We start from the raw sequence: 25,964 nt of genomic DNA on the forward strand, positions 1-25,964 counted from the left end.
TCTAATATTCTTCAAAATCTAATATTATTTCTTACTATAATCTAATTATGCCTCAGAATTTACCATTTATCGTCAAGAATTTGATTTCGTTTTTTTTTTTTTTTGGGGGGGGGGTCTTATGACCCCTCCCTGCAAGTAAGTCTCATTCAACAACCCCACAGCTACACCCCTCATTCGATTTCTGTTCATCCTCCTACAGCTCGTTTATATCGACGAGTCGAGAGGACTTGGGAATTTTTGTCCCTTCTCACCCCCACCCCCCACGCCCGCACCCACTGACACCTTTAAAATACTGTGCACGTAATTTGTGGTTTGCATTACGACTAACAATATCGTTCCATTTTTTTTTCACGACCCATCACAAGCGAGCCAACTCTAGGCAGTTTCTTATACCTTTCCGTATTTCATTCTTGTTGGCAAAATAAATATTCGTTTTATTTCTTTTCAGGTATTGCAAAGCCCGTCCCGCCTGCGAGTTTTTTTTATGCAGGTAGGTTCGTACCATTGCTTTAGAGCGAGTGACACGTGCATATTTGATGACGTCAAAATGAACTTGGCTGTGATTGGCTATTCAATATACATAATGGTACGAACCTACCTGCATAAAAAAGCTTGCGTCCCGCCTCGTAACCCATTCTTAAACCAGTGGAACAGTTTTCACATGAAGAACTTTTAGAGAAAATTTTACACAAAATATGTACACCTGAAAAAATTTCAATATATTATGCTAAATATTTCTATTTTGAAGAAATAACCATATACACACCAGAAATACTGGATGGAACAGAATTTGAATGAGCGACCTTATACACCTGAGTTTAAGACGATTCATCTACCTATGCTGTGTACAAGTTAAATTTGCTACTAATCGCTTCGCCATATAGATCCCATTTTGGCGCAAAACGTTGACTGTTTTCTCTTTAGGTTTTTGTTAGTAATGACACTGTTAAATGCTTCAGTACTATTTACATTTATGGTGAACTGGTGACACGTCATATATACAATTCACATAGGTTTGGGTATAGAGGGAGTACACCTCACCACCCGTCCCCCCCCCTCATTCCCCTTCTCGATCACTCTGTTGGCAGCTTCACCGAAGCCAACAACCTTGACATTATTTACAACTGTCATGCATAAAGATTCGTTGCATCATATTAAAGCTATATATATATAACACAAACATGTCACAGTAAGTGTGTAAGCGCGGATTGCTATATACATCATCACTTAATTATGCTACAGGTACAAGTACAGATAAACAAAGTACCTCATGTGACATATCATGCTGTAAATAGCCTACGTCACCATTTCCAGACAAGCACGGCGAGAAATATCACATCTCTCGGCTGTCACAGCTGTGAATCATTTAGATTCCTTCGAATACTGTCACATCGTGTCACACAATTGTATGTATGTATATGTGTGTGTATGTATGTATGTATGTATGTTAGATCCTCCTGTAAGCAGGAACTCGCGAAGAAGCCTTATTGGCTTATTAAAGCCGCAAGCTGACCGAAGTCAGTCTCTTATATTCATATTTAACGTCCATGATTATGAATTATCAACAACTCTGTAACTGGACGACATACATTAATCTTGAAAAGGGTCGAACCGGGGACCTTATGACTGGAAGGCACCGGCAGTAACCACTGAGCTAACACTCCAAAATTGTGATGTCCCACTGTCGTTCATCCACTTAATATCTTACACCCACAACAGTGTCAGTTAACATTGTTGTCTTATATCACATATTGATATACACATGTTCACCCGATACAACACAGAGAATGCAGTAACAATTGTAAATCTTAAAGTTTTGTACTGGCACAGTAAAAACTGAACCGTTCTGATAAATTAGTAGCATATGCTATTAGGATTACAGTAATAACTGAGGATACGTGTGACCCCAACAAATCCAGTATGATGAATTTGTTGGGATTACACATATCCTCAGTTCTTTCCGTAAATATAATAGCACAGGCTACCAATTCAACAGATTTATCAGCATGGTCCAGTTTTTACTGTGTATGTACAAAAATTTTAAGATTGACAATTTAGTTAATGTATTCTCTGTGTAATTCGGTTGATACATTGCAGTCGGATGTTGTCAACTTTGTCGGTCTTGTCATGACAGTACTCATACTACTCAACATTGAAACGTTCCGGTTGCATTCTTGATTTCAGTTCTCAACGACCCGTGGTTAGAGTATCGTGAAACGTATCATAACCTCCTAACTAACCGTCACTACTTGGGTTGAATCTCCTACTGTTTGGGTAAAATCGTCTGGCATAGGTTTAATGGCCGCACCTCTTTTACTAAAACAAAAGATAACACGATAGAAAATGAATCTCATAAAGTAGATGTAACCGCGTCGAAAATCTTTGTTATAAGCGGCGTATATGAAGCTATTAATAGAACTATTTGCATGAGCCAGGGCTAGGCCAATCACGTGTAAGATACGTGGCCATCTGGCGTAGTAATCTCCAAGCACCATGACAGAGTGAGGTGTCCACATAATGATGAAAACGACTAGAATAATCAAGACTGATTTTAAGAGCCGTCTGTCAGCGTGGATTTGCTTCTTTGTGGCGACACTTGTGTTGTAAGACGTTGTGCCGACGGACATGCGCACCAAAACTTTGTTAGACTGGCTAGAAAATTTTAAGATGCTTACGTAACTGAATATGCTAACACAGACGGGCACACCAAAGCCGATACCGATGAAGAAGAATGTATAACTGTAACTGTACGTAAAATCGTACGTGCACAACTGTATACGCTCGTCGAAACCGTGTCGACCCCATCCGATAAGGTTTGGAAGGTCCACAAAGAAACAGACAATCCAGATCCCCATGATAATGAATGGAACGGTCCGTTTGTTATACAGTCTGGGATATACCATTCTATGACAAATGATGACGTAACGATTCAGACTAATGGAAGCCACGCTCCACAGAGAACAGGAACATCTAGATGTAAAAGAAATAGAGAGAAAGAGCTTTCATGTTTCTGGTAAGCTGCGAGGCATATCGTTAAAAGCCGCGTGTGTACAAAAAAAAAAAAACAGTGTAAAAAGACAACAGAAATGGTAATCCATTATAAGACTGGGCAAATAATTGTCAGACTAGAAGCGTTGTTTACACTGTATAATAAGTAGAAACTAAGAGAAAGGAGACTGACTTTACTGGGGGGGGGGGGGGCAGGGAAGAGGGCTGCCCAGACCTGGCAATATCACCCTCCTGGGAGCAGAACGTAGCCAGGAGAAATGGGGAAAAAATCCCTTCCCGGCGGCTAAACTGTTCCCCGGAAGAAGTCCACCGGGTTCCTAAACTTGGGGCACCCCTCCCTCTGAAAGAGCCGAAGCCTCCAGTCTCCCAGTTTGGAAAGTGTAGCTTATCTAAGGAGGAGTTAAAATTATTTTGAGCGTAATTTTGACTAATTAGATATACTTAAGATGGAGTTTTCGAATAAAGGAGAATAGTGTTTTTATATATATATATATATTTGTTTGTTATTGAACCATGTTGTTTTGTCTGTATATACGTTGATGACCTAGTGTAGGCTATTTGCGTTTAATATTACCTGCATTGATACTCATATGTCAGCAATGAACAAAACCCGCTAACCCCAGGGATTCAATCCTTGTTCATGTAATAATTTCAAAATAAATAAACTCTTTTTGCTATATCTTTTATTTGTTTATTCCCCCTTGTACTTTAAACTCATTATTTGGTTTTATCCATGAGACTTTAACGTACATAGCCACGTTTGAATTATCAGTAATTCTCATATACTTCTAATTAGTATACAATTCCAATGTTTTAGATTGTATGGGCATAAATAATTAGTATTTATTTTATTATTTTTTCTCTTATCAAACTCTTTAATTCCCTTTGAATTTATCCTTCCCTTATCTCTCTACCCCCGAAAAATTATCCCTCCCTTATCTCTCTACCACCCCCTCCCCCACGCCATATATCACTCCAAAAAATCAAGGAAAAAACATTATTGACCATCAGTTTACGAATCGGAAATCTCTCTATTGTCCACACTAAAACAGTAAAATAAGTCTGTCAATTGATTCTGGGTATAAATAATAATAACATATTTTATTACTTTATCTTTTATCTAATTCTTTAATTCCCTTTAAATTTATCCTTTCTTTATCTCTCTACCCCCCCCCCACCCCTGCGTCATCTGTCACTCAAAAACATAAAGGAAAACATTATTGACCATCAGTTTATGAATCGGAAACTTCTCTATTATCCAAACTTAACTGTAAAATAAGCCTGTCAAATTGATCCTCAATCTCGAGACATTTAACTTACATCCTGTTCTTAAGATGGTATCACTATAGATACAATTAGATACTTAAGTTAAAGTATACCAAGTATGCATAAGTACTGGCAGCACGTATGTAAACGGAAGCTATTTAATGGTCAATGAAAAGTTGAAGAAGCAATTTCAAAAGACGAAAGAGAGAAAGAAAAAAAAAGATGCAGAGATTTTTTTTAACCCTTAACACGTAAACGATATATCAAACAGATGCTGAGGTTAGCAATTTGTATATCTATCTATATATATATATATATATATACATATATATATATATATATATATATATATATACATATATATATATATATATATATATATATATATATATATATATATATATAATAATTATAATAATGTTAGAAAAAAGCAGAGTAAAGATATGACTCATAATTAACCAAATATGGAGTATCGTTTAGAATATATATTTATTTTCCGGGACCTTCGTCTAGACCTTCGTGAACAATACTTGGCATTCGATGGAAAAGTATACGTAACACAATGAAAGTATGACGCTAGTTAAGTGTAAGTGGCATTGATGGAATTAGATCAAATAAACCATGACTATACAGGAAGCGAATTAAGGAGCAAAGAACGGATTATATATGTTACCTACTTTTTAATATTTTTGTTCCTGAAATTATTATCAAGACAATGTCAATTCTGTATTGAATTTTATCAAACTTTAATTAAAATTATTTATTGGATTAATATTAATAGAAATAAACACTTTTCAATAAATGTAATGCGCATCAGTTTCTTGTTTATTTAATTTGTTTCATTCAAAGATTTCGTTTCGAAATAATTCTTTACCAATGAAATGATTCTTTACATTTTCTACGTCTAATATTTATAGTTATCGGTGAAGGAAAAAAAAAAGAGTTATTTCCTTATTTCGGCAACAGAGCAAATAATGTTTATTTAGTGATTATATTTAAGCATTCAAGAAATGTGTTTGTCATGTCTTTCGTTTCAACCTAGTGAAGGCTACTTTAGGACGGAATCCGGTGCAGTCCACAAACTTAATTACGTTTCTAGCGTAACCTATTAAAAAAGGAAATATAGGTTAGGTTGCATTTGCACGGAATGTCTTAATATGATGGAGTTACTTTTAAAGATTTCCTAAACGCATGAAAAGATTCAATAGGACAATCAACATATTGATGTCCAAAAAAATAGGAAAGAAAAAATCATCGGGCTTAAGGATACCTTTAAGATATCGCCTGAAACAACAATAAACCAAGACAAGGACAGTCACGTGACGCGACAGATCAGTGTAGTGTGAACGGTTCACTCGATTATTTTCTCAGGAGATTAAATAAAAAGTGGTTCGTTGAGGTTGGATCATAAACAAGGCATATATAGTTGCGTCACTTGGATTCGTGTTGACGCCCTGGTAGTTTGCAAGTAATAAACTCAAATAGCCGTTTGACTAGCTCTATATATAAACAAAGTGAAAATCAATACCGTAGTGACGTCAACCTGTTACGCAAAACCTTTTTTGTTTCTGACAGAAGGATTTTAGTGTACCCGAAGCATGTGTATTAAACATTTGTTGTTAGGCGGACCACACTGCCGTTGAGAAATAATATCCAACACTTAATCAGGTGAAACGCATAGCATCACAATGTCAAATATGAAATATATTGAAAAATAGAATTCGATAGGCGTAAGAGTCACGTTATGTTGTTGACAAATATTTCAAGACTGGTGATAACACTCACTGGTACTTTTCCGGCACGTGATATAACGGAAACCCAATCAAAATTCTGTATTCAGTAGTTAATCCTTCAGTACCAAGGCACACACCCATGCAATCAACAAATCCTGCTGTCTTAATTTGGGTTTGCCTATTGTTAGGAAGTTCACAAGTTCATGAGTTTGTAAACATGTTTAATAAGTTAAAAAGCCATATTGCGCAAGAGCATCACGCACCTGGCTCATGCACCCATTGTTTTGCATCTGTGGAATCTAAGCATCAGAACAAAAGCCATATTGCGCAAGAGCATCACGCACCTGGCTCATGCACCCATTGCACTCATTGTATTGCATCTGTGGAATCTTAGAATTAGAACAAAAGCCATATTGCGCAAGAGCATCACGCACCTGGCCCATGCACCCATTGTTTTGCATCTGTGGAATCTTAGCATCAGAACAAAAGCCATATTGCGCAAGATCCGGTAACGGCCCGCGAAATTATTTTTCCCACTTCGACGCGGCCACATGGGCGTGGCTTATGAATACGTCAGAGGCCGGCAAGTTTGTGACTTCGACTTCGAGCTCTTACGTATATAGCTCTTTAATTATATACTCAGCTAATATACTCAGGCCCAATATACTCAGGCCTAAGACATGACTTCATGAGATCCATGATGATGTGCGACTGCTTCTCCCAGTCAATCGGGTCTTCTTGGAGCTCTTGAGGTAAATTCCATCACAAAATCAAACTGTGTTTGTTTATTAGATGTGTTATGAACCTCCCGTGTCAGGAAAAGTTTGGAAAAGAACCTCCCGTGACAGCAGGGTCTGGAAAAGTTATAAATGAACCTCCCGTGGTATTGATTATTACACTTCATATTACACCAGGTAGGCCCACTGACCTTTCAATGCTAAAAACCTACAAAGATACATGTATTGTATTGTGCCCCATATTGTTTTATCCATCATTCTAAATTATTTGTTCATTTATAAATGAACCCCCTTTTAAACTGCAGTAAGGAGCCTACGTGCTTTCATCATTAGTTTACGTACGCTACTGGGTATTGTTACGGACTTGAAATATTCTACCCATTTTATTAAACAGTTGTCACTTGCGTCTGTATTAACTATAACCAGGGAGCTGTTACTGTTAGAGTAGCAGCTCCCTGCTATAACTATGCCTAAATAGCAATGTCCCTCTGTACTATACTATTTATTACACTGGTACGTGTACTAGAATCCCTGACATGTAACTTAATTGAGAACTTTCAGCACCCAAACAAACACCCGAGAGATGTCACTGCATAGTCTGTGACGTAGACCAATAAGCCGTAACAACGACCGATAGTCCACGCCCATTATGCTAATATGGCCGCGTCGAAGTGGGAAAAATAATTTCGCTAACGGCCCAGCTGACAGTATCACCTGTGGAATCCTATTATTCAGAGCGAGAATCTTTATGCAGAGCCGTATGGTCGTTCTAACAGGATGATTTTAGTCACGCTGTATTGGCCTTATTATTCCTATCGTCGTGTGTCTCATCTTCCTCCTAAAAGTTTTTGGGCAGTTTCTGACACGGTTTCTTTTCTTTCACTTTCCAACCGTAAAACCTGCCCTATAGTTCACCGGATTTGGACACTTTTGCTGAATGGTTTCTTTATTTTTCAACCGATAAAAGCTGCCGCCCATACTATACTTTCATTAGATTCGGACAATTCTGCTGAAAAGGACATTAAATTTTAATCTGTTAAACTGGCCGCCTACGTTCACGTAAAGAGAAACGAAATAATGTGAAATTATTCTCAAGGATAACAAAGTTCAAGTTTTGTTAAATTCACATACACATACACACACACACACACACACATATATATATATATATATTTATATATATATATATATATATATATATTCCTTAATAGCAGTTTAAGACTCATGATCAAGTAGAGACTATAGCTATTACGGTGACACGCATATTCCATCAAGGCTTGAAAGATAAATGATGTTTTCACCTCTAATTGTCACCAAGTGATGATCTCAATTCATTATTTTGCATGACTTCGTAAAATCTCTGGAAAGTTTAACGTTCCTTATTGAAATAGTAATTATACCCTTGACAATTCTTGGTATAAGCCAATCAGTTATACTTGAATCGATGCTGAAACTTAAGAAGACAATAAGTTATGTGATCAAGATGCTTCTGGGGAGTATACCACCAGACACAAACACACACATACACGCACACATGTTTGTATTGCATTCAGACCGAGGACCCCATTGTATTTTCCATTGTTCAAATCCACGTACCCTAACCTAAACAATACCCCATACAATAGAATTCTTCCGAGGACGTGGTGATTCTTTAGAAATCACAACCGAGGACCTGAAATTCTTTTTTTTTCACACGCACAATAGCTAAGAATACTCTCCACTTTTAGCTTGAAGAGAACACAAACAGATTGCCGATTGATATTTCGTGCGATGCATGACGGTAGAATAATAATAAACACACAAAAGACCTCTGAGGGTCACTGGAGATTGAATTTGTAATGGTGCTATTGGCTAATTTGGTTTATGCATCTTAATGCTATTGAGGTGATGTGAGTTTCTAATTAGCTATACTATCTTATATAGCTATAATTTCACTCCGAGAATATGACAAGATAAACAAATGGAAAGTAAAAGATTTACAGTTCCTGCGTCACATTGATAATTTACCAAGGGCGGATCCAGGATTTAATTAAGTGGGTGGCATATGGGGGCGAGGGGGGGGGGGATGGAGTTGTTCAATGCTTTCGTTAAGCAGAAGACCCCCTTCACAAGAGGATAGAAATTTAGACTTCAAACTGCAAATTATACTCAGTCTGGTAATTAGGATTAACGTAAGGTTGTGTTATTCACTAATCTTGAACTTTTGTATAAAGTTGAAAATGACAGGCTATCTACACCCCGCCCCGCCCTTAGCCCCCCACACACACTCTTTTCGATCTGTGCCGTTTTGCATTCTGTAAACAGTGCCAGTCTTTTGCTAATGTGAATTTTTATAAAGTTTGCCTCAAAATGTGGCTTTTCGTATACATGATTTATACGTGTATTGTTCGTTCATATCGTCTCATGCCTTTATTTTGTCCGCCCTTCAAACTCGCCATTTCATTTTTTTTATGATTCTCCAACCATCACAGATGATTAAAAAAATATTATAAAAGAAAAATATATATCCCCATATCTCACAGGAATTAATTAAGTTCTTATAAGGATATGGCAACCATTGGAGATATGATTTGATCTTTTCTCTGTTTTCTCTATCTTGTGAAACAGGCTATTACATGGATTTTATCATCAGTTAGCATTTTATAACACATATTAAGGCAAACTCTCAAAAAAGGGTTTCTTTCATTCACTTATTGACTAAAGTAGCACTTCATATTTCAATTTTGTAAATATCTTTGTTGTAGCTGAGGATTTTTTTAACATTCAAAAGCGTTGGCAAAAGTGTTAAAATTCAGTCCTCTTGCCGACCACCCCCCCCCCCCCCCACCACCACACACGCAAAAAATAAAAACGGTTTTTAAGGAGTTTCTTGACAAACAATGCATGTTTCTGATCACACCCACTCAAATGTGTGTTGAAAGCTTGGATTTAATTATCAAACTTTTGCAAATTGTCGAAATTTTCTGCTCACTCATGCAATAAGCTTTAATTAAAAATTACTTTCGAATCGCCTCAGCTCTTCACTTTATTTGGTCAAGACAGCATATTCTTTGAGCAAAAGTAGCCCAAACGAAAGACTAGTTTATAACTAAATGTAGCGTGTACAGAAATATTTGAAACGGAATTTTCTCCTCTCTTTTTTATTACTTAAAGGCACTGTACACAATAACTCTGGATTTAGACTCAAACTACGTTACTTTAAACTGAAGAAGATTGTTTTGAAAATACTTCGCCTTTAAGAAACCACTGTTAATATTAATACGGAACACGTAATTGCAATTATAAGACCGTAAGAGCATATAAAACTTAAAAAGATTCTCTACTCTCGAGTAAAATATGGGACGTGTAATATATTCCATTCTTCAAAATAAATGTTCCTTCGTGTCAATCCTTGTTAATTTAGTCTTATTCCGGTCTGGTTTTTTAAAATGGTAAAATGGTAAAAAAAAAAAACAGACTAAGAGAAGAAATAAAAACCAAAATGAAGTAACGGAGTGTAAAAAAGAAAATGTTATATATTGCAAGGTTATTTGTCCTATCCTAGTTTAAAAAGAAACTAAGAGCTATTACGTTAATGTACATTTTAATAGGACAATGAAAGTGTTTTTTTGCAGCAAATTGAGAAAAGCTTTCAGATTCTGCCGAAATTCTGTCACTTTTAACCAATGTGTTTGAATGACTGCTTTTCCGTCATTTTTCACTCGATTAGGCTGTCAGTGGTTTGTGTGGGTTAACTTTTCTTATATGCGATCATGTTTTATAAATTTGAAGGTCATTTGAGGTCACGAGATGTCGTTTTCAGAAACGGTAAACAACCTCCTAGAGTGTTTGTACAAATCTGCTGAAATATTGTGGGTATATAACACTTGAATGGTGGTGAACCAAAGTTGTTCCGGGAAAATATTTTTTGTCGTCATGTGAGGGTCCAAAACAGGGCTTTCTGTAGAGGTTTCAGTTATGATGAAATGTAAGCCACAGATCATATGCAATGATCATGAAAAATTGTTTTTCAATTTTTTAGCATCCATGACTCTGTAGTATGTGTTTTGATGTGAGTAGCAAAATGTCTTCCACCCGTGGGAGTCTTGATCAAGTCAAATATTGACTTGTTATTCAGGCTTACTTTCTAGTTCGATGTCATTTCTCTGTAATAGGTCTACTTAAACAGATTTGCAATTTGCAATATTCCACAGTTTATATGTATAATACGACATATGAGAATGACCTATGTTGTTGGAGCCGATTTCTGCTCTTTAACGTTTCTTTGTGGTACGTCGATTTTATTGCAAGTTGCATGTCGTTCTATTATCGTATGGATGCACTTTTCGAGAGCAATTTTGGGTCAGCACAATTCAAACGTGATATCCACAACATTTTAGCAGAGGAATACATTTTTATGATTTCGTGTTATTATTGCATGAATGAAAACTACAAATTGCATATACTAGACAGCTCTTTGTTGTGCAATGGAGCATGATATATCCTTAGTAATAAGTGCAACGATCTATTGCATAAAATACGTTCGTGACAGTGTTTCCACTTACTAACATTGTACAAACCATGTCTGCTAAAAAGGAGCATAAGTCAAGGATATAAACATATATATATCTTAAAGTAACGGTTGCTATTGTTTCTGTGTAACGCAAGGAGAGGAATGCTGCTAATATAGATAAAGCATTACATTACTGCATTAATAATATAAATGTTTCTATCGCTGAGAGGTTTATTATTTCAACAAAGCAACATGTTGAGGTTTGAGGATTTCGAGAGGGGATCGCTGTAGAAATAACTAGGAGGATGTGATTGGCGTGGTTACGGCAGCGTTGTTTAACCCGGGGTGCACACATCTTCTCGGGGAGAAAGTTAGTCGGCTGGGGGTTTTGAAGTTGTAAAAATAAGCAATAACTTTTTGAAAGAGTAACATCATTAAGTTACAACTTTTCAAATTAACAACTTATAATTGGTAAATTTATAGTTTAATCTAGTTGATTCGTTAAGTAAGATCGGACACTGATGCGCGACATTCAGTAAAGCACATGCGTGTCCCCTACATTGCACCAAATAGCGTTGGCTCTCCAGGACGGCCGTTTGGACCCCCACCCCTAATGAGCAAAACGTTCATTCACAGATGATAAAGGGCTGAAAACGTTTGTGTGATGTTACCTAGGGAACAAATACGTGTAGGGCACTGTGCTGTCACTGGGGTGGGGGGGGGGGACTATTTTCAATCCGCGCACTTGCGTGTGACAAGTTTCCATGGATGAGTGAGGGATTATCTGTAGTTGTAAATTCGTGTGAGCATGGGAGTTATCCGTATAATAACTTCATGGTGTGAGAAGGCGTTGCTTAGTATTGATACAAGATGATAACATTTTCAATCTGTTTTCAACATGAATTTGATTCTCTCAATAAATATACCACACCGACTTTTCATGTATGGTCTCTTTCGGCCGAATCATAAAATATGAATTTAATGATTTGATAATATTTGATAAATGTTAAAGACGTATAAAATGTTTTGTTGACCTCCAAAGACTGCCCATAAAATTCACCAAAATCCAAAACAAATTTAGAGGCATTGTCGGTATTAATATTTACATTTAACATAGTAGGACAGGACATGTGCTGCCGATAACTTGTTATCACCTTTTATTCTAGCTAATAACATAGTAACTCTTTTGAATGACTCTCTCAAAAGCTATATTTTACAAGTTTGAATGAAATGTCCCTTTCTTTACACACTAGTTTAGCTTTCCGACCTGTGCAGAATTGTTCCTTCTTCCTTCTATTTAATAACATCAAAAATAATTAAGAATTACGAAATATCATTTTAGTTTTTGCTTCTTTCATTACTCAACACCTTTCAATATCTCTTTTCCAGCCAAAACACCAATAATCTAATTTTTTTCTGTTTGATTTTGCGTTGGCTTTTTAATATATATTCATTGATAAGCATTCCCCTTTCATGAACCGACATATAAGAATTCACAATGAAGGATAAAATGCATGTTTCGATTGGTTTTTTTCCCTCTAATTTTGGTAACAAGATGTTGGAGAAGATGTTAACACAATATTAGTTAGTGGTTGCAGAATCAAGAAGAGTGTATTTGTGTGTGGGAGTGTGTGTGTCTACGTGCACTTGTATTGTATTCTGACTACTGAGGACTTGAACAAATGAATTCCAGGTCCTCGGTTGTGATTTCTAAAGAATCATCACGTCCTCGCGAGATTTCTGTTGTTATGGGGTATTGTTAAGGTAACGTAGATTTGAACAATGGGGTCCTCGGTCTGAATGTAAAATACAGCTGTGTGCTTGTGTGTGAATTTGTTTTGTATTCTGACTATACTGACGACTTGCAGAAATGAATTCCAACTCCTCAGACAAGATGGGAGGGCGGGAGGGGGGAGGGGGGGGGCGGGACGAGTGGGGTTAGGTGGAGTTGTTCGCTGTTCATATGTATTAGGAAGTGCAATATGTTACCAAAATGATCTTCGTGTCGTTGACCGTAGCCTGACGCAGACAAGAATTCTCTTAAAACCAACACTTGAGAATTAACTCAAATTTCATATTACTTCCATCAATAGAAATCATGCTAATTTATGGTGGTTGTTTTAATTGCGTATCGTAAGAAATTGTAACCTTATAAGGTAAAGACTTATGACATCAATAGTATATGTAATCGTATGACCAATTGTGATTAGTGTGTATACTCAACTTATGAACGGGAAAACTGACAAGGAAATCATTAGCATTTTATTCTCTTTTGATATTATTCTCTTTAGACTTGGGTTTTCGTACGTCCTTTATAGATAGGTCCAGCAATCGAAGTTTAGCGCATTGTCTAGTAAATCAAAACTGTTCATGGTACTGTTGAGGTCTAAGAATATAATATACAAACAATAAGAAAAAAACACGGTATATTTATGTCGTGCTTGCGTCAACTTTACATCAGAGAAATTTTCTTTGGTATAAGATGTTCCCCATATAATATATACCTATATTCATCTTTTTACAGGGTACGACAACGTTTATAATGATTGAGAAAATGTGTTCGTAGACTACTAAGTACTAGTATCCATCACTCTTGGTGAGAAACAGTTTGCCTAATTTGGTCAAATGCAATTCTTTTTTACAGTAATACTCGGGGTGTGGGGTGGGGGGAGGGGGTTGGGGTTACTAAAATTTAAATTTGGGTTTCAATACCGATGACCGTTACAACTTATACTGTAAACCATGCGTTAAATATAATACTTACGCTGTTATACATACGGTCCCGATTAAGTTGCATAACACTTTCTTGCCCTCAAAGAAATAGCCATTCGTCATGATCCCAACCATACCAAACGAAGAGATGAAACAGGTCACGATAAAATCAGCGATTGCCAGATTAAAAACGAATACATTTGGCAGAGTTCGTAGCTTCTTATACGTCAAGACTGCACCAACAACCAGAGTGTTACCCACACATCCAATGACGCAGAGAGCTAATGTCCATATCATGAAAAAGATACTGATGGGCTCAGAGCGGGTATATGGACTGAAAAATTCCTCCTCAGACATGGTGAATTCCTTTCAGTAACTTTTTCTTCAGATCTGGAAGTAAAGTCTCTGTGTCAGCAAAATTCCAATTGATAAATCAACGCGTGTTTAATTGTACATATTATTTAATAACATGATGTAAGGCACTATATAATTTAAAAGTTTGAGTTTTTTCTTAACATTTGGGGAAACTTTAATGTGTTAACTGAATTGTTTTTTATGCATCTATAGGATATGATCGCTTCTAACTGAATGCTATAATCTACATCTAAATGTATTTATATGTCCAATGTTAATCACGAAATATACGTTGTCTTTCAGTAAAAGTACCGCACTAGGATAAAAAGACGAAAAGTAACAGATGATGCTTTGACGAGTTTTTCATTCCAAATAAAGGAATGCCAAGGTTACTCTTATAACACATTAGTATGTTCTAGATATTAGCCGGAGGCTCAATTTCTACAATTGATTCCTTCAATTATTTCTGTAATATTCAACTTTTGTTTTTAGTTTCAGACAATACAAACAATAGAAATCTTTACAGTATTTCCTCGCAAAAGCTCAAAGTTCATCACGATAATTCAATTTCTAAGGAAACCGTAATTTCCTCAAGAGATTTCACTGTCGCTCCTGAAACGGCAATTTTGCTCATGAAACCAATTTACTTGTCCTTCAGGAATTCTGCCTGTTTCTCACGAAACATCAATATCCAGTCACGAATATCATAACAAAACGTTTCCAAAAAACCCCCCTTAAATGTTGCTTACGAAACTTCGGCCTTAAGGAAACCCCAATGTCTCGTAAGAACCTTCACTGTTCAACACGAAAAATCGATGTCGCTTACGAAACGTCAGTTTCACTTACGGAACTTGATCCTTATCATACGAAACCTTAATGTCGCGTGAGAGCCTTGATTGTTCAACAGGAAACATCGATGCCGCTGACGAAACGTATGTGTCACTTACGACACTTGACTTGAGCCTCACGAAACCGCAATGTTGCATAAGAAACTTTACTCTCTCTCACGAAACATCGATGTCGCTGACGAAACGTCTGTGTCACTTACGACACTTGAGCCTCACGAAACCGCAATGTTGCATAAGAAGCGTTACTGTCCGTCACGAAGCATCGATGTCGCTGACGAAACGTCTGTGTCACTTACGACACTCGAGCCTCACGAAACCGCAATGTTGCATAAGAATCTTTACTGTCCCTTACGACATATCGATGTCGATTGCAAACCTAAGTATCAGTCAGGAACCCTAAGGGTCGGCAATGAAACAGTTAAATTTCACTCAACAAACGTTATTTAATGTCGAAACTAAATCTGTATTATGCGAAACCTAACTTTCGCTCACAAAACCGCATTGACATTCACTGGAACGCTGTAAGAAATATAAATGAACGTCACGCTATCTAAAGGCGATTCAAACTTCCCAGTTTACGAGCTCACATAATTACTAAGGTTTATTTCAACACATAGTTCCTAAACATATATCAGTGTTTGAACTCTCGTTAATGTCTTTCGAAACGCCTTAACCTGTTAACCTTGTAGAGCTCCTGGCACTTTTGATACATAAATGCTGCATATGTTGAAATGGGGGGGGGGGGGAATGAATCCATCAATAAAAAGTGGTACTTGAAAACGAAGAAGAACGCTTGAATTAACAGAAAGACACCAATTTGCATTAATTCCATTTATGAATATAATTAAAAATTTTTTTGAAGAAGTACCGCGTTGTAAAACCGGTCGATAACTGATCAAAATTGATAATTATACTGCATTTAAATTTCCACAGGTGTTTGGTTTGTGTTTGGTACTTCAGTAAAGACTCTTTTCCTATAATTTATATCGCCGCCATTTTTAATACTTTAGTTGATAGGTGAACAAATACCTATTTAAGTGAAGAAATGTGTTTTTTACTCTTTCAAATGTTGTTTACAATCATGTCCTAGCCACTTGTCTGTTTACTCTGTTCTTTGCGAACCAAAGTCTCAAAATTGCTCGTCTATATTCCTGTCTCTTTTTCGAACGAATGTGCAGGGAGTGGAGAGGGGCTCAACAGATATAAAAAAAATATATATGCTCTTCGTTTAAATAAGTTTGCCAAAAAGTAAGATCTAGTTATTTCAACTTCTTTTGAAAATCTTGTTATAAAAAATCTATGAAATACGTACCTTTTTCCTTCCAAAGTACTCATTCGCACCTATTGAAGTTGCCGGACTTCAAACCTACCCAAAAAACAAAAAAAAAAATGGTGTAATTTTTCTTTCTTTCTTTTGGCTCTGCTGTATATCGAATGCGTATCAAGTCACTAAAATAAACAGCTGAATCCTCATACACAAAATATATCGAGTTGAATTTTTTTTATATCAAGTTTTTGGTTTTTAATTACCACATGTAAATCTCAATTTCTTATCCGTCTACTCAATTGTAAGAAAATTATTTAGCTTGAATTCTTTGTTTTTTCTTGATTTCAATGATTTTGTTTTTAAATTTTCGCTTATATACTTGTTACTTTTATGTTGCAAGTTCTTGGCTGAAGAACTGAAGAGAGAGACATTTAAGACATTAAATATCGAAATTATTAGCAATACAATTTATCCCATGCAGTTGCTTGATACTCTTTGGATTTCCATCTCCCCAGCAACATTATAAATTAGATAAATAATTTCAGCTCGCAAACAAAGTCCTCTTCAAAACCGTACAGCTTTGTCCAAACGATATCGCGAAACTTGAATATGATATAAACTAAAACTTATCAAGTGTCCAACGGAAACTGTTTTGACTGTATTACGTCTTTTCAGAGATTTTCCTTGCTTTTATACAATCCGAAACGTTTGCTTTTGTCCTCGATATTATCACGCAGGCCAGACAATAGGTAACGTCACAACCCTTTTCTTCAAGTCCACTTAATGTTGTCCTTCGGAATTCCCTGTCAGTGTTTGACAAGTTATCGATTTGTGTCACTTTTCACAACATTAAAGCTTTTATTTATTTACTTATACCGCTTTGCACATTTTATATCGACAAGATAAGGATAAGAACAAACATTACTTGCATTTTTTTTTTGGCAGTCGTAAAATTGAGTGGCAATAATTGGGTTTTTTCGCTGACATTATTATTTTTGACTTTTAATACCTTCAGCAAAGGAAACAAAACGATAATATTCACAATGAACTAAAAGCTGGTCCGTGAGGCAGCTGATGTATCCCCGGAATAAGATAACTCTTTATATGCAAAGGAAAACGTTTGGCCTTGTGGCTTGGCTTATAGAATGAAATGAAATATCAAAACTTATTTGGCACCGGTCGTCCTCTTTAATCAAAAGAAACCGAAAAGAAATATTTAGACTTTATCTTAAATGTCAATGTAAGAACACGAACAGCTTATTGACGATGTAAGTCCTTGTAATGTTATGTTTCTGGCTTCATTAAAGGCAAAAATAATAAAACAAATACGATCAGATAATAATGCACTTTTTTTGTGTGTGTGAATAAAGACATCTTGGCTTGACGAAAGAGCGTGAATTATTGATAAGATCCCTTCACCACGAGAGTCCTTGAGCAGAATTGTTAAGTCTGCAGACATACAGTCCTATGGGAGCCTCCATGAGCCATATTAGGAGAATTTTAGTACAGAGCCTGTTAATTATTCTGGAAAAAGATTTGGGTCTCTAATAACCTAGAAGCAAAATTGATCACTGCAATATATAATTTTTGTTTTAAAGTTACACAATGTGAAAATAAATACAAATTATTGAATTGGGTATCATGTTAACAGCCTATTACCGTGATGATGTATAGGTTGGAACAGTGAGCGAAGAACGGCCAGAGTGTTGAAATATATATCTTTTTTCCCTCCTTTTTACTTGCCACTAATTATGCTGAAATTCAAAATAATCCTGGTAGCTAGCATATGGGATAATGGTATCATATGTAATTAAGTGCATAATGGTCTCTTATATTGGCAGCTTTCAAAGCAAAGATGATCTTTATAAGAAGACACACATTATACACTGTGATGGAACCAACCCCGGCCAACATATTTACCTTATATGTAGTTTGATAAATGTTTTTTGTTTGTTTTCCAAAGTAACGTAATGACTTTACACATCTCTAACTATTATCTAATTATTATTTTTATTATCATTATTGTTATTAGGGGTGGCTAGGGGGTGGCTAGGGGTGGCTAGGGGGTGGCTAGGGGGTGCCACATGGGGGGAGGCATGACGTGCCTGTCTGCTAGAATGTGCCCACGAGTACAGCTGAATGCAGGTCTGACTATATACAATAAAATATCATCGGTTGTATGTGGTGTTATAACGTTCTTTCATTAGGTCTTCGACGGAGTTTGATGGGTGTACCCCTCCCCACCCATTCTCAATGTCACACAAACAATAGCTGCAAGTTACTAGGAAACCCTTGAGTGTAGGCCTACTACCAGACCTAAGTTACTGCTCAAAACAATATACCTTACTCGGAATGGCACCATTTCACATATGCTATTTTCATTTATATTATAGAAGGTGATTGGAGGGTCGGGTCCCTACATGGGCGTCGATTTCATAGAACCCAGGGTCACGCCCTTCTTTATATAATCCTGCATGCACCCTGGGATATATGCAGTTGTATCATTGTCGGTTACTGTATATCATGCGTCAGATCCTTGAAAGAAAATCCGAACTCTATTTTTTCTCTCTTGAAATTAGCCAGCTTCGTTCAATCAAAGCTTGCTCAAGACATGATATGTTATTAACGACATTCTTTCTACAAAAGTCTGAGAAAGAATTGCGTCAGCCAACGATAGTCAGTTATCGTGGATTCGTTGCAATGAAAGTGTCTCTCGGTGCCAAACAAGATAGAAAGAAGGAAAGAAAACTGCGTACCACGAAGGTCTTTGGTGTAGGTTTTGTATAATGTCAATACTACAATGATGTAATGCGGTACATAGATTTAATCAAAACTATGGGGAAAAAAGCAATGAAACGAAACAATGAACTCAATGGCTGTGAATAATACCAATAAGAACAATACATCATTTCGTTAAATGCTCTTCAAACGTCAAATTTATTCACGAAGTTCTCTTTGCCTAATTCGATTTTGCCAAGGACATTTTTAATTAATATAGATAGTGGGGTATGATTTGAAATGTTTTCTGATTTACCCTGTTTATATTCAATTGGGACTGTGGGTAGTTTCTTGATGGCTAATCACAGAAATAAATTAGAAGAGACTGTGCATTTTGAGATATGTACAAGATATACATAGGTCATGCAATTATGTCTACTCGCAAGGTTGTGCTTATAACTACTATTAGTTGTTTTGGGGTTTGAATAGGGCGGAGAAGGCAGGGGCTCTAACACCCCACACCCCTAACCCCTTGATTAGTGCCTGCATGGTTGTAATGCAGGAAAACCGCTTGAGAAATAGTTACAACCATGGATTAATGAGTTTATGTAACAATTTTTGACAAATTTTACAATACTTAAAGCCATAACTGCAAATTGAAATCATTTAGTATTAGGTTAAATTAAAATTCCTCGATAGCGGGACTAAAGATTTAATATGCACTTTGAAAATATCAAAATGGTATTTATTTCAACAGGGTAGGTTTTGTGACAAAACGGGCACTTCATACGCATGAAAAAAAAAGAGCCCGAGACATGTTTTTTTAAATTATTTGTTGACTGTTGTTCTTTATGTTAAACTTAAAAAAAACATATCATAAATACAAAATCAGATTGCTAACATCAACAAGTCTAATATATATTTCCTTTCCAAGGGACTCGCTCACCAACCTGTCACAATTAACATTCTGCCATTTGGCTAACATCATCTGACCATGTGTAGATAAGTACACATTATATAGACCACTAATTAATCTTTCACTTGATCAAGTGTTATAACTATTCACTTTCTAAGTGACTCGCTCACGTACCTGTCACCGGGGAGCAGAGTAGCAGCTCCCTGCTGTCACCAAGAACCTTACTCGGACATTTGGCTAACATGAAATGATCATGTGTAAAAGTAAGTTGGCTTGATGTTTCGATCCTAGCAGGATCTTCTTCCTGCTAGGATCGAAACGTCAGGCCAACTTACTTTTACACATTCTATTACACAGGCTCTCTAGTGGATAAGCAGTTTGCTAACAGTTTTATTTTATTATGAAATGATCATGTGTAAACAATAAACAGTAAATACTAGCCTATATAGACCGCTCATCAAACTTTAACCTAATCAAGTGTAGGCTACACATATCTATTCTCTTTTCCGAAGGACACGTTATTCTTTCGCTGACGTATACCACCGTCATAGCGATAACAATGTTACAGTCTCGATGTAAGTCGAATAATGGCCTGAGATTGGTTTTTCTTAAATTGTTTTGTCGGAGTGGTACCTTTCTGTCATGTTAAAGCAGTATTCCAAGCTCTTTAATTAGTTCATGGCCATGTATGGTATCAGTAAAACCATGGTTATATCTGGAAAAGCTTTGCAGTGAGACTCGGCAGCATTGCAATCTGAAGACAAGCTCGGAAGCTCGGAACGCCGCAATATATTCACCGTATATACACGAAGTATACAAATACCTAGTTCGAATTTAATTGACCATTACACTATATCGTAACTCATTTGAAAAAAAGGTTAATTAATTAATTAGCCTTTTTAACAAAGGCAAAAAAAAATGGGCAGACAATAATAAAAATAAAAAGGATGAAGTTGTGATGATCGGAAAGGAAAGTCACGAGACTTTCAAAATGTTAAACTGGATATCAAACGTTATGTGCTCACAGGCAAACTTCTTTTGAAATGATATTAACACATCTCCGTGACATATTCCGTGCACAATCATTATACATAAAATAACCCCATAATATATAAATCATAAGTTCGAAAATGATGGAGGGATAATTAATGACAGCATACGGTATGCTATACTCTTACAGATTTAATCACTGCATTAACCTATCTTTTTGATGGATATAATCGTCGTAAATTGGAGAAGGACCTACTTCCTTGTCAGCGGATATACATGTAATTGACATAGATGTATTGAAAGGTAATACCGGTGGTATTGTAAGGTTATAAGGAGTGAAACCTGACATGAGTCTCTTTTCCGTTTTACAAGATCTTCAGCGGACACGGTTTTTTTTCTTATCAAGTTCATTAGTTGACATAAGAATATCTTAATTATATACAGTGTAATTAATGAGAGCTACCGTGAATGGTTAAGCTCCAGGCAAACGTTGTAAGATAACGATATGATACGTTAGAAATTAATTGAAACTAAATTGTGTAATTATACGAGATCGTTCACATTGCATGCGATACAATATCGGTGCTACGTCGAAATAATTGATACCTTTTTCGAACAAAAAATATGTCCGTCGGACTTCGATCATGTTTTCAATCGGCAGCACGCTGAAATTATTTTCCCAGGTTTCCCAGTTGTCGTAATGTAATGTAAACAAAATATTATATAGCGCACTACGCGCGATGCACCTGTGCGCTTTACAAACAATCTAGACTATACAATGACATAAAACAGTAAATACATAAAACAGTAAATACATATACCATATACAGATATATACAGGAATATGAGATCGAAAAACGATTATGCTGTGCATTTTAATCTCTCCCATCACTCTATAAATTACGTCAAGTGCACCCTCATTCCCCTCATAGCATCTGGTTTCTCATAAACTGGAAATCGTAAACAAGCTGAGTTGAATTGGATCCTCAAGAACAAGTCACACTTGGTAGGTATTAACAAAGACTTTGTTGGAATATTCAACCATTACAGGGTTTTGTTGAGGTAACAAAAAATGGAATAAATTTTCTTATTTCAAGTCAACTTACAATGTATATATATAAATATATATATATATATAAATAAATAAATAAATATATATATATATATATATACACGTATATGTATATATATATATATATATGTACTGTTTTGTACTTTACTGTACTTAACTGTTCGATACTGTATTTTATTGTATTGTATTGTATTGTATTATATTGTATTGTATTGTGTTGTAATGTATTGTACTTATTGTACTGTATTGCAATAATGTATGCTCATTTTCATGTCATACGATACTGACTGCATCATGAAGAAGCCCTAAAGATATTCGGATGACGTAATTGTCAATGGAATCCGTCCAACCTGGCACTCGACGACAGGTACGATAGGCTCACCGACATGTCAAACTAACTGGACCATAGTAATAACAGAATTGCTTTAGTCGAGTCCCTTTTGGTAATGATCATAACATTTACACACTTTACAAGGCTTATGGGTCTCATCTTGATTACATACACCCTACATTCATATAGCGCGAAAACTTGATAACACATAAACATTATTTTCACGAGTTGGAAGAAGCTAGTAATCACCAGGAGTGATAATACAACATGCCTCAGGAGTTTATTGTTGTTCGGTGCTATGAATGCCAAGTATTTCAAGTCCACCAAGCTAAGAAAAGTCCTAAATGGGCTTGCAAAATGTGTGGTGAAAAGCAAAGTTTAAAGAAGGTATTGTTAACCGTAGGCCTTACCGTACATACAACATTGAAAATTTCAATAGTAGGCCTATGCCTAACCTAGGCCTAGGTTCCTTAGGCCCAAGTAAGTACGCTTACTGTACGCCGGTAGGCGTGTATGTACAGTATGAGGATCTCATTAGAAGAGTCACATTTGAAAGTCATTGTTCAAGGTACAGAATGCATATTTTCACTACATGCAGGATCGAAATGAGTAATTATTATTTTGATGACATGGTAAGCTTGTCACTGGGCATTCGCTAGCCTACTGTAGCGTAGGACTAGGCTCTAAGAGGCTAAGCCTAGTATTAGTAAGTAGTAGTAGTATAAGGCTAAGGACTGCACACAGTATCAGTCCTATTTAAAGTATTAGTGTACAATAAAATATGCCAATGCAGGCCTACTCTGGTCTCAGTTTTGTATGTTGCTTAGACTAACATAGTTGAGTATATACTTAAACTATCCTTCTGAAGTTAGGGAATAGTTTACAGTTAGTGTTCAAATTAAACTTTGTGTAGCAGTTTTGAAGGCTCTGGAGGCTGTTTTATAGACTACTGTAGTTATTAAAGGCTAGGCTAAAAGTATTGTAGGGTTCCAGCCTACATAGCATGTATCTATTCTACTGTCTATCTGGGCATGTAGACACTTCAAGTAATTACTATAATAACAAGTGCACAATAAGTAAAGGTAAGTAACAATAGGCAGTAGATACATGCTATGTAGGCTGGAACCCTACACTACAGTACTAGCCCATGGTTCCTGTGTTAGAAAAGAAGAACTATACTTCAGACTAGGCCTACATCTTTAGATTTGTTTCCATTTGCATAGCATTTTGCTGTGCATTACTGAATAAATTATTCCCAGATGAGTATGCATACATTTCATTTCTGACTTTTGTGATAATCTATTGCAAACTTTTTTATTTAAGTGACTTGATTATTAGTTTAATTTTGACAGGTTTCTTTGGGTACTGTACATGTACCGTATGGTAAAATCGAGTTTAGCAAGTGAAGGTTTAGTATTCAATATGTGAAACGAAATTGGAGAAGTGTCAGGTTTGCGACTTCCAGTGCAATATAAGAACTAAGTGCAGGATACTTACTGTACTCCTAAGACCAATTAGCCAAAGCCATATACTTGTACTTGTAGACCTTACTCAATATGTTCAGTTCCAGTTCTGACCCTTGCAAATATTTAAGAATAAGTGGAAAACATAACAAAATAGAAATATACCAACCTGGCAACCACACTATATATATAGGAAGGATTGGTTTTTGTCAGACACTCACAGTAGTCTAGGCACCGATCTCTATCTAGTCCATGGATAGAAATATCGTACATAAATAAGACATACTATAGGTATAGTAAGAACCAACCGTATATGGATGGATTGGTTTAGTATAGACACTGGTCTTTATCTAGTCCATGGATAGCAATATCGTACATATATACAGGTCATTCCATAATAAATCACCAAATTTTGGAGTATATATACTGATATATACTGTATGTTGTGGTTTGAACTCTTTCAAAAATTACCAAATTCATGTTACAGTATATACACCATGAAATAAGCATATTCTGAAAATTTCAGTTGAATTGCTTTAAAATTGACTGATTTATCTCACATCACGCTGAAAAAATCTTATTATCAAATTGTCTAGATATACTGTAGTACCACCTTGTTTGTACGAAAAAGTTCAGGAGGGTCTTTGCATTTAATATTTTTAATTGAAAAATCCTCAAAGGTTGGGATTTTTACAAAAAACGGTTTTGCTTGTTGTGCTGTTCCACATGTATTTGAGCCTGGGTATTGTAGTTCAAGGTCATTCAATACTGTGCATATTTCAATGTCATATTAATATTTGCAATGTAGTGTCTGCTTCTGCTATAATTCACTTAATTAAAACACTTTTAACACTATAAAATGAATGTTTACCAGTATATGAACAGTGTGTACTGTACATGATTGTGGACAGTGTGTATTTATTTTAGTGCTTAGTGTAAAATAACACTGACAAACTGAACATGTACACACTGTACAGTACACACTGTACATGTACAGTATGCACTGGTTCACATTCATTTTCTATTCTGATATAGGGTTGGGTAGAGGATGTGGGATGGAGGGGGGTGGGTTACATGCATACAGACAATTTAAAGCAGAAGATTACCATACCAAATAATTCAGTATACAGTACTGTACCTTGAAATTTGAACAATGGTCCAATGAAATCAATATGGACATTAGAAATGACCTAATGCAAAACAGGAAACTGGTCAAAAATATATTCACTGAGAGGGAAGGATGTTAATAATTAATAAGTTTATTCTTAATTAATGCATTAATCGATACAGTTAGGCTTTATTGAACACCAATGCAAAATCTTGAATATTACAGTAATTAGCCTCTAAATGGTCAGAGATTTTCATATACCAGGGGTAACTTTAAAATACAATGTGAAGACCAAAATATGGAAACAATTAACATTATACAAAAATTATGAAGAAAATGTAAAACTATGTATACAGTGGTAATGCTTTCCACATTCACCCCGTCTTGATTTATGAGCGAATTGTTTTACTGCAATTTATAAAGTATATATATAATGTAAACTTTAAAGTTGCATAATGTTCCGTACGGTTGTTCGGCATTTATCTTTGCATAGAACGAAATACAAATTGCCACTGGCCTGCTAAATTGCTATTAAAGCGATATTAGTATGATTAGTAATTGTTTTCTTTAAAATATTGAAGTTTAAGTTAAACGCTGCTTTTTTAGTTAATTTTGAGAAATGTACAATTATTGTTTCATTAGAAAATCTCACAGCAATGTAGGTTACTAGGGTCACAAGTTAAGTTTAATTTCAAATATTGATGGAAAGTTGAAGATTAATAAAGTAATACCACTTTGCCTTTATAAATGTGTCACATACTGTATGACATTAATTGCTACAGTACTTACAGTATAAATGAAAATTGTTTGGGAGATGACCGGCTCTTCCAGTCAATGCCCCTCCTTCTCATTCTACCACCCAAATTGCTTAGACGTTTGTTTTTGAGTTCAGATTTGTTTTTCTTGTTAAAAGTCTGAAGGGTGTCTTTTTTTTCCTTCTCCACTTTG

At 35.9% G+C, this 25,964-nt stretch overlaps 2 protein-coding genes across 4 annotated transcripts in view; one reads left to right on the forward strand and one right to left on the reverse strand.

Annotated features, from left to right (window-relative positions):
- Positions 1 to 25,958, reverse strand: LOC139984072 (melatonin receptor type 1B-B-like). Of its 2 annotated transcripts, XM_071997751.1 has the most exons (4): positions 25,806 to 25,958; positions 16,464 to 16,517; positions 14,002 to 14,339; positions 1 to 2,970 (listed from the first exon to the last, which is right to left on the reverse strand). In XM_071997751.1, exons 3-4 carry the CDS (start codon positions 14,304 to 14,306, stop codon positions 2,232 to 2,234), a joined length of 1,044 nt encoding a protein of 347 aa, XP_071853852.1. In that variant the 5' UTR covers positions 14,307 to 14,339; positions 16,464 to 16,517; positions 25,806 to 25,958; the 3' UTR covers positions 1 to 2,231. The 2 variants fall into 2 exon arrangements, with proteins under 2 accessions (XP_071853852.1, XP_071853851.1); XM_071997750.1 differs by lacking the exon at positions 25,806 to 25,958 and having other exon boundaries at positions 14,002 to 15,670; positions 16,464 to 18,168.
- LOC139984071 (uncharacterized) overlaps positions 1 to 25,964 on the forward strand; it is a 76,106-nt gene that overhangs the window by 43,562 nt on the left and 6,580 nt on the right. The window contains exon 1 of one of the 2 annotated variants that reach the window (XM_071997748.1): positions 22,609 to 22,832. The exons of the other annotated variant lie outside the window; for it this stretch is intronic. Coding sequence (XP_071853849.1) covers positions 22,713 to 22,832 — 120 coding nt within the window. The 5' untranslated portion in view covers positions 22,609 to 22,712. Of the gene's footprint in view, positions 1 to 22,608; positions 22,833 to 25,964 lie in introns of those variants that run through there. 2 annotated transcript variants of the gene reach the window in all.

Source organism: Apostichopus japonicus, chromosome 17 (assembly GCF_037975245.1).
Source record: "Apostichopus japonicus isolate 1M-3 chromosome 17, ASM3797524v1, whole genome shotgun sequence".
Taxonomy (NCBI): Eukaryota; Metazoa; Echinodermata; class Holothuroidea; order Aspidochirotida; family Stichopodidae; genus Apostichopus; species Apostichopus japonicus.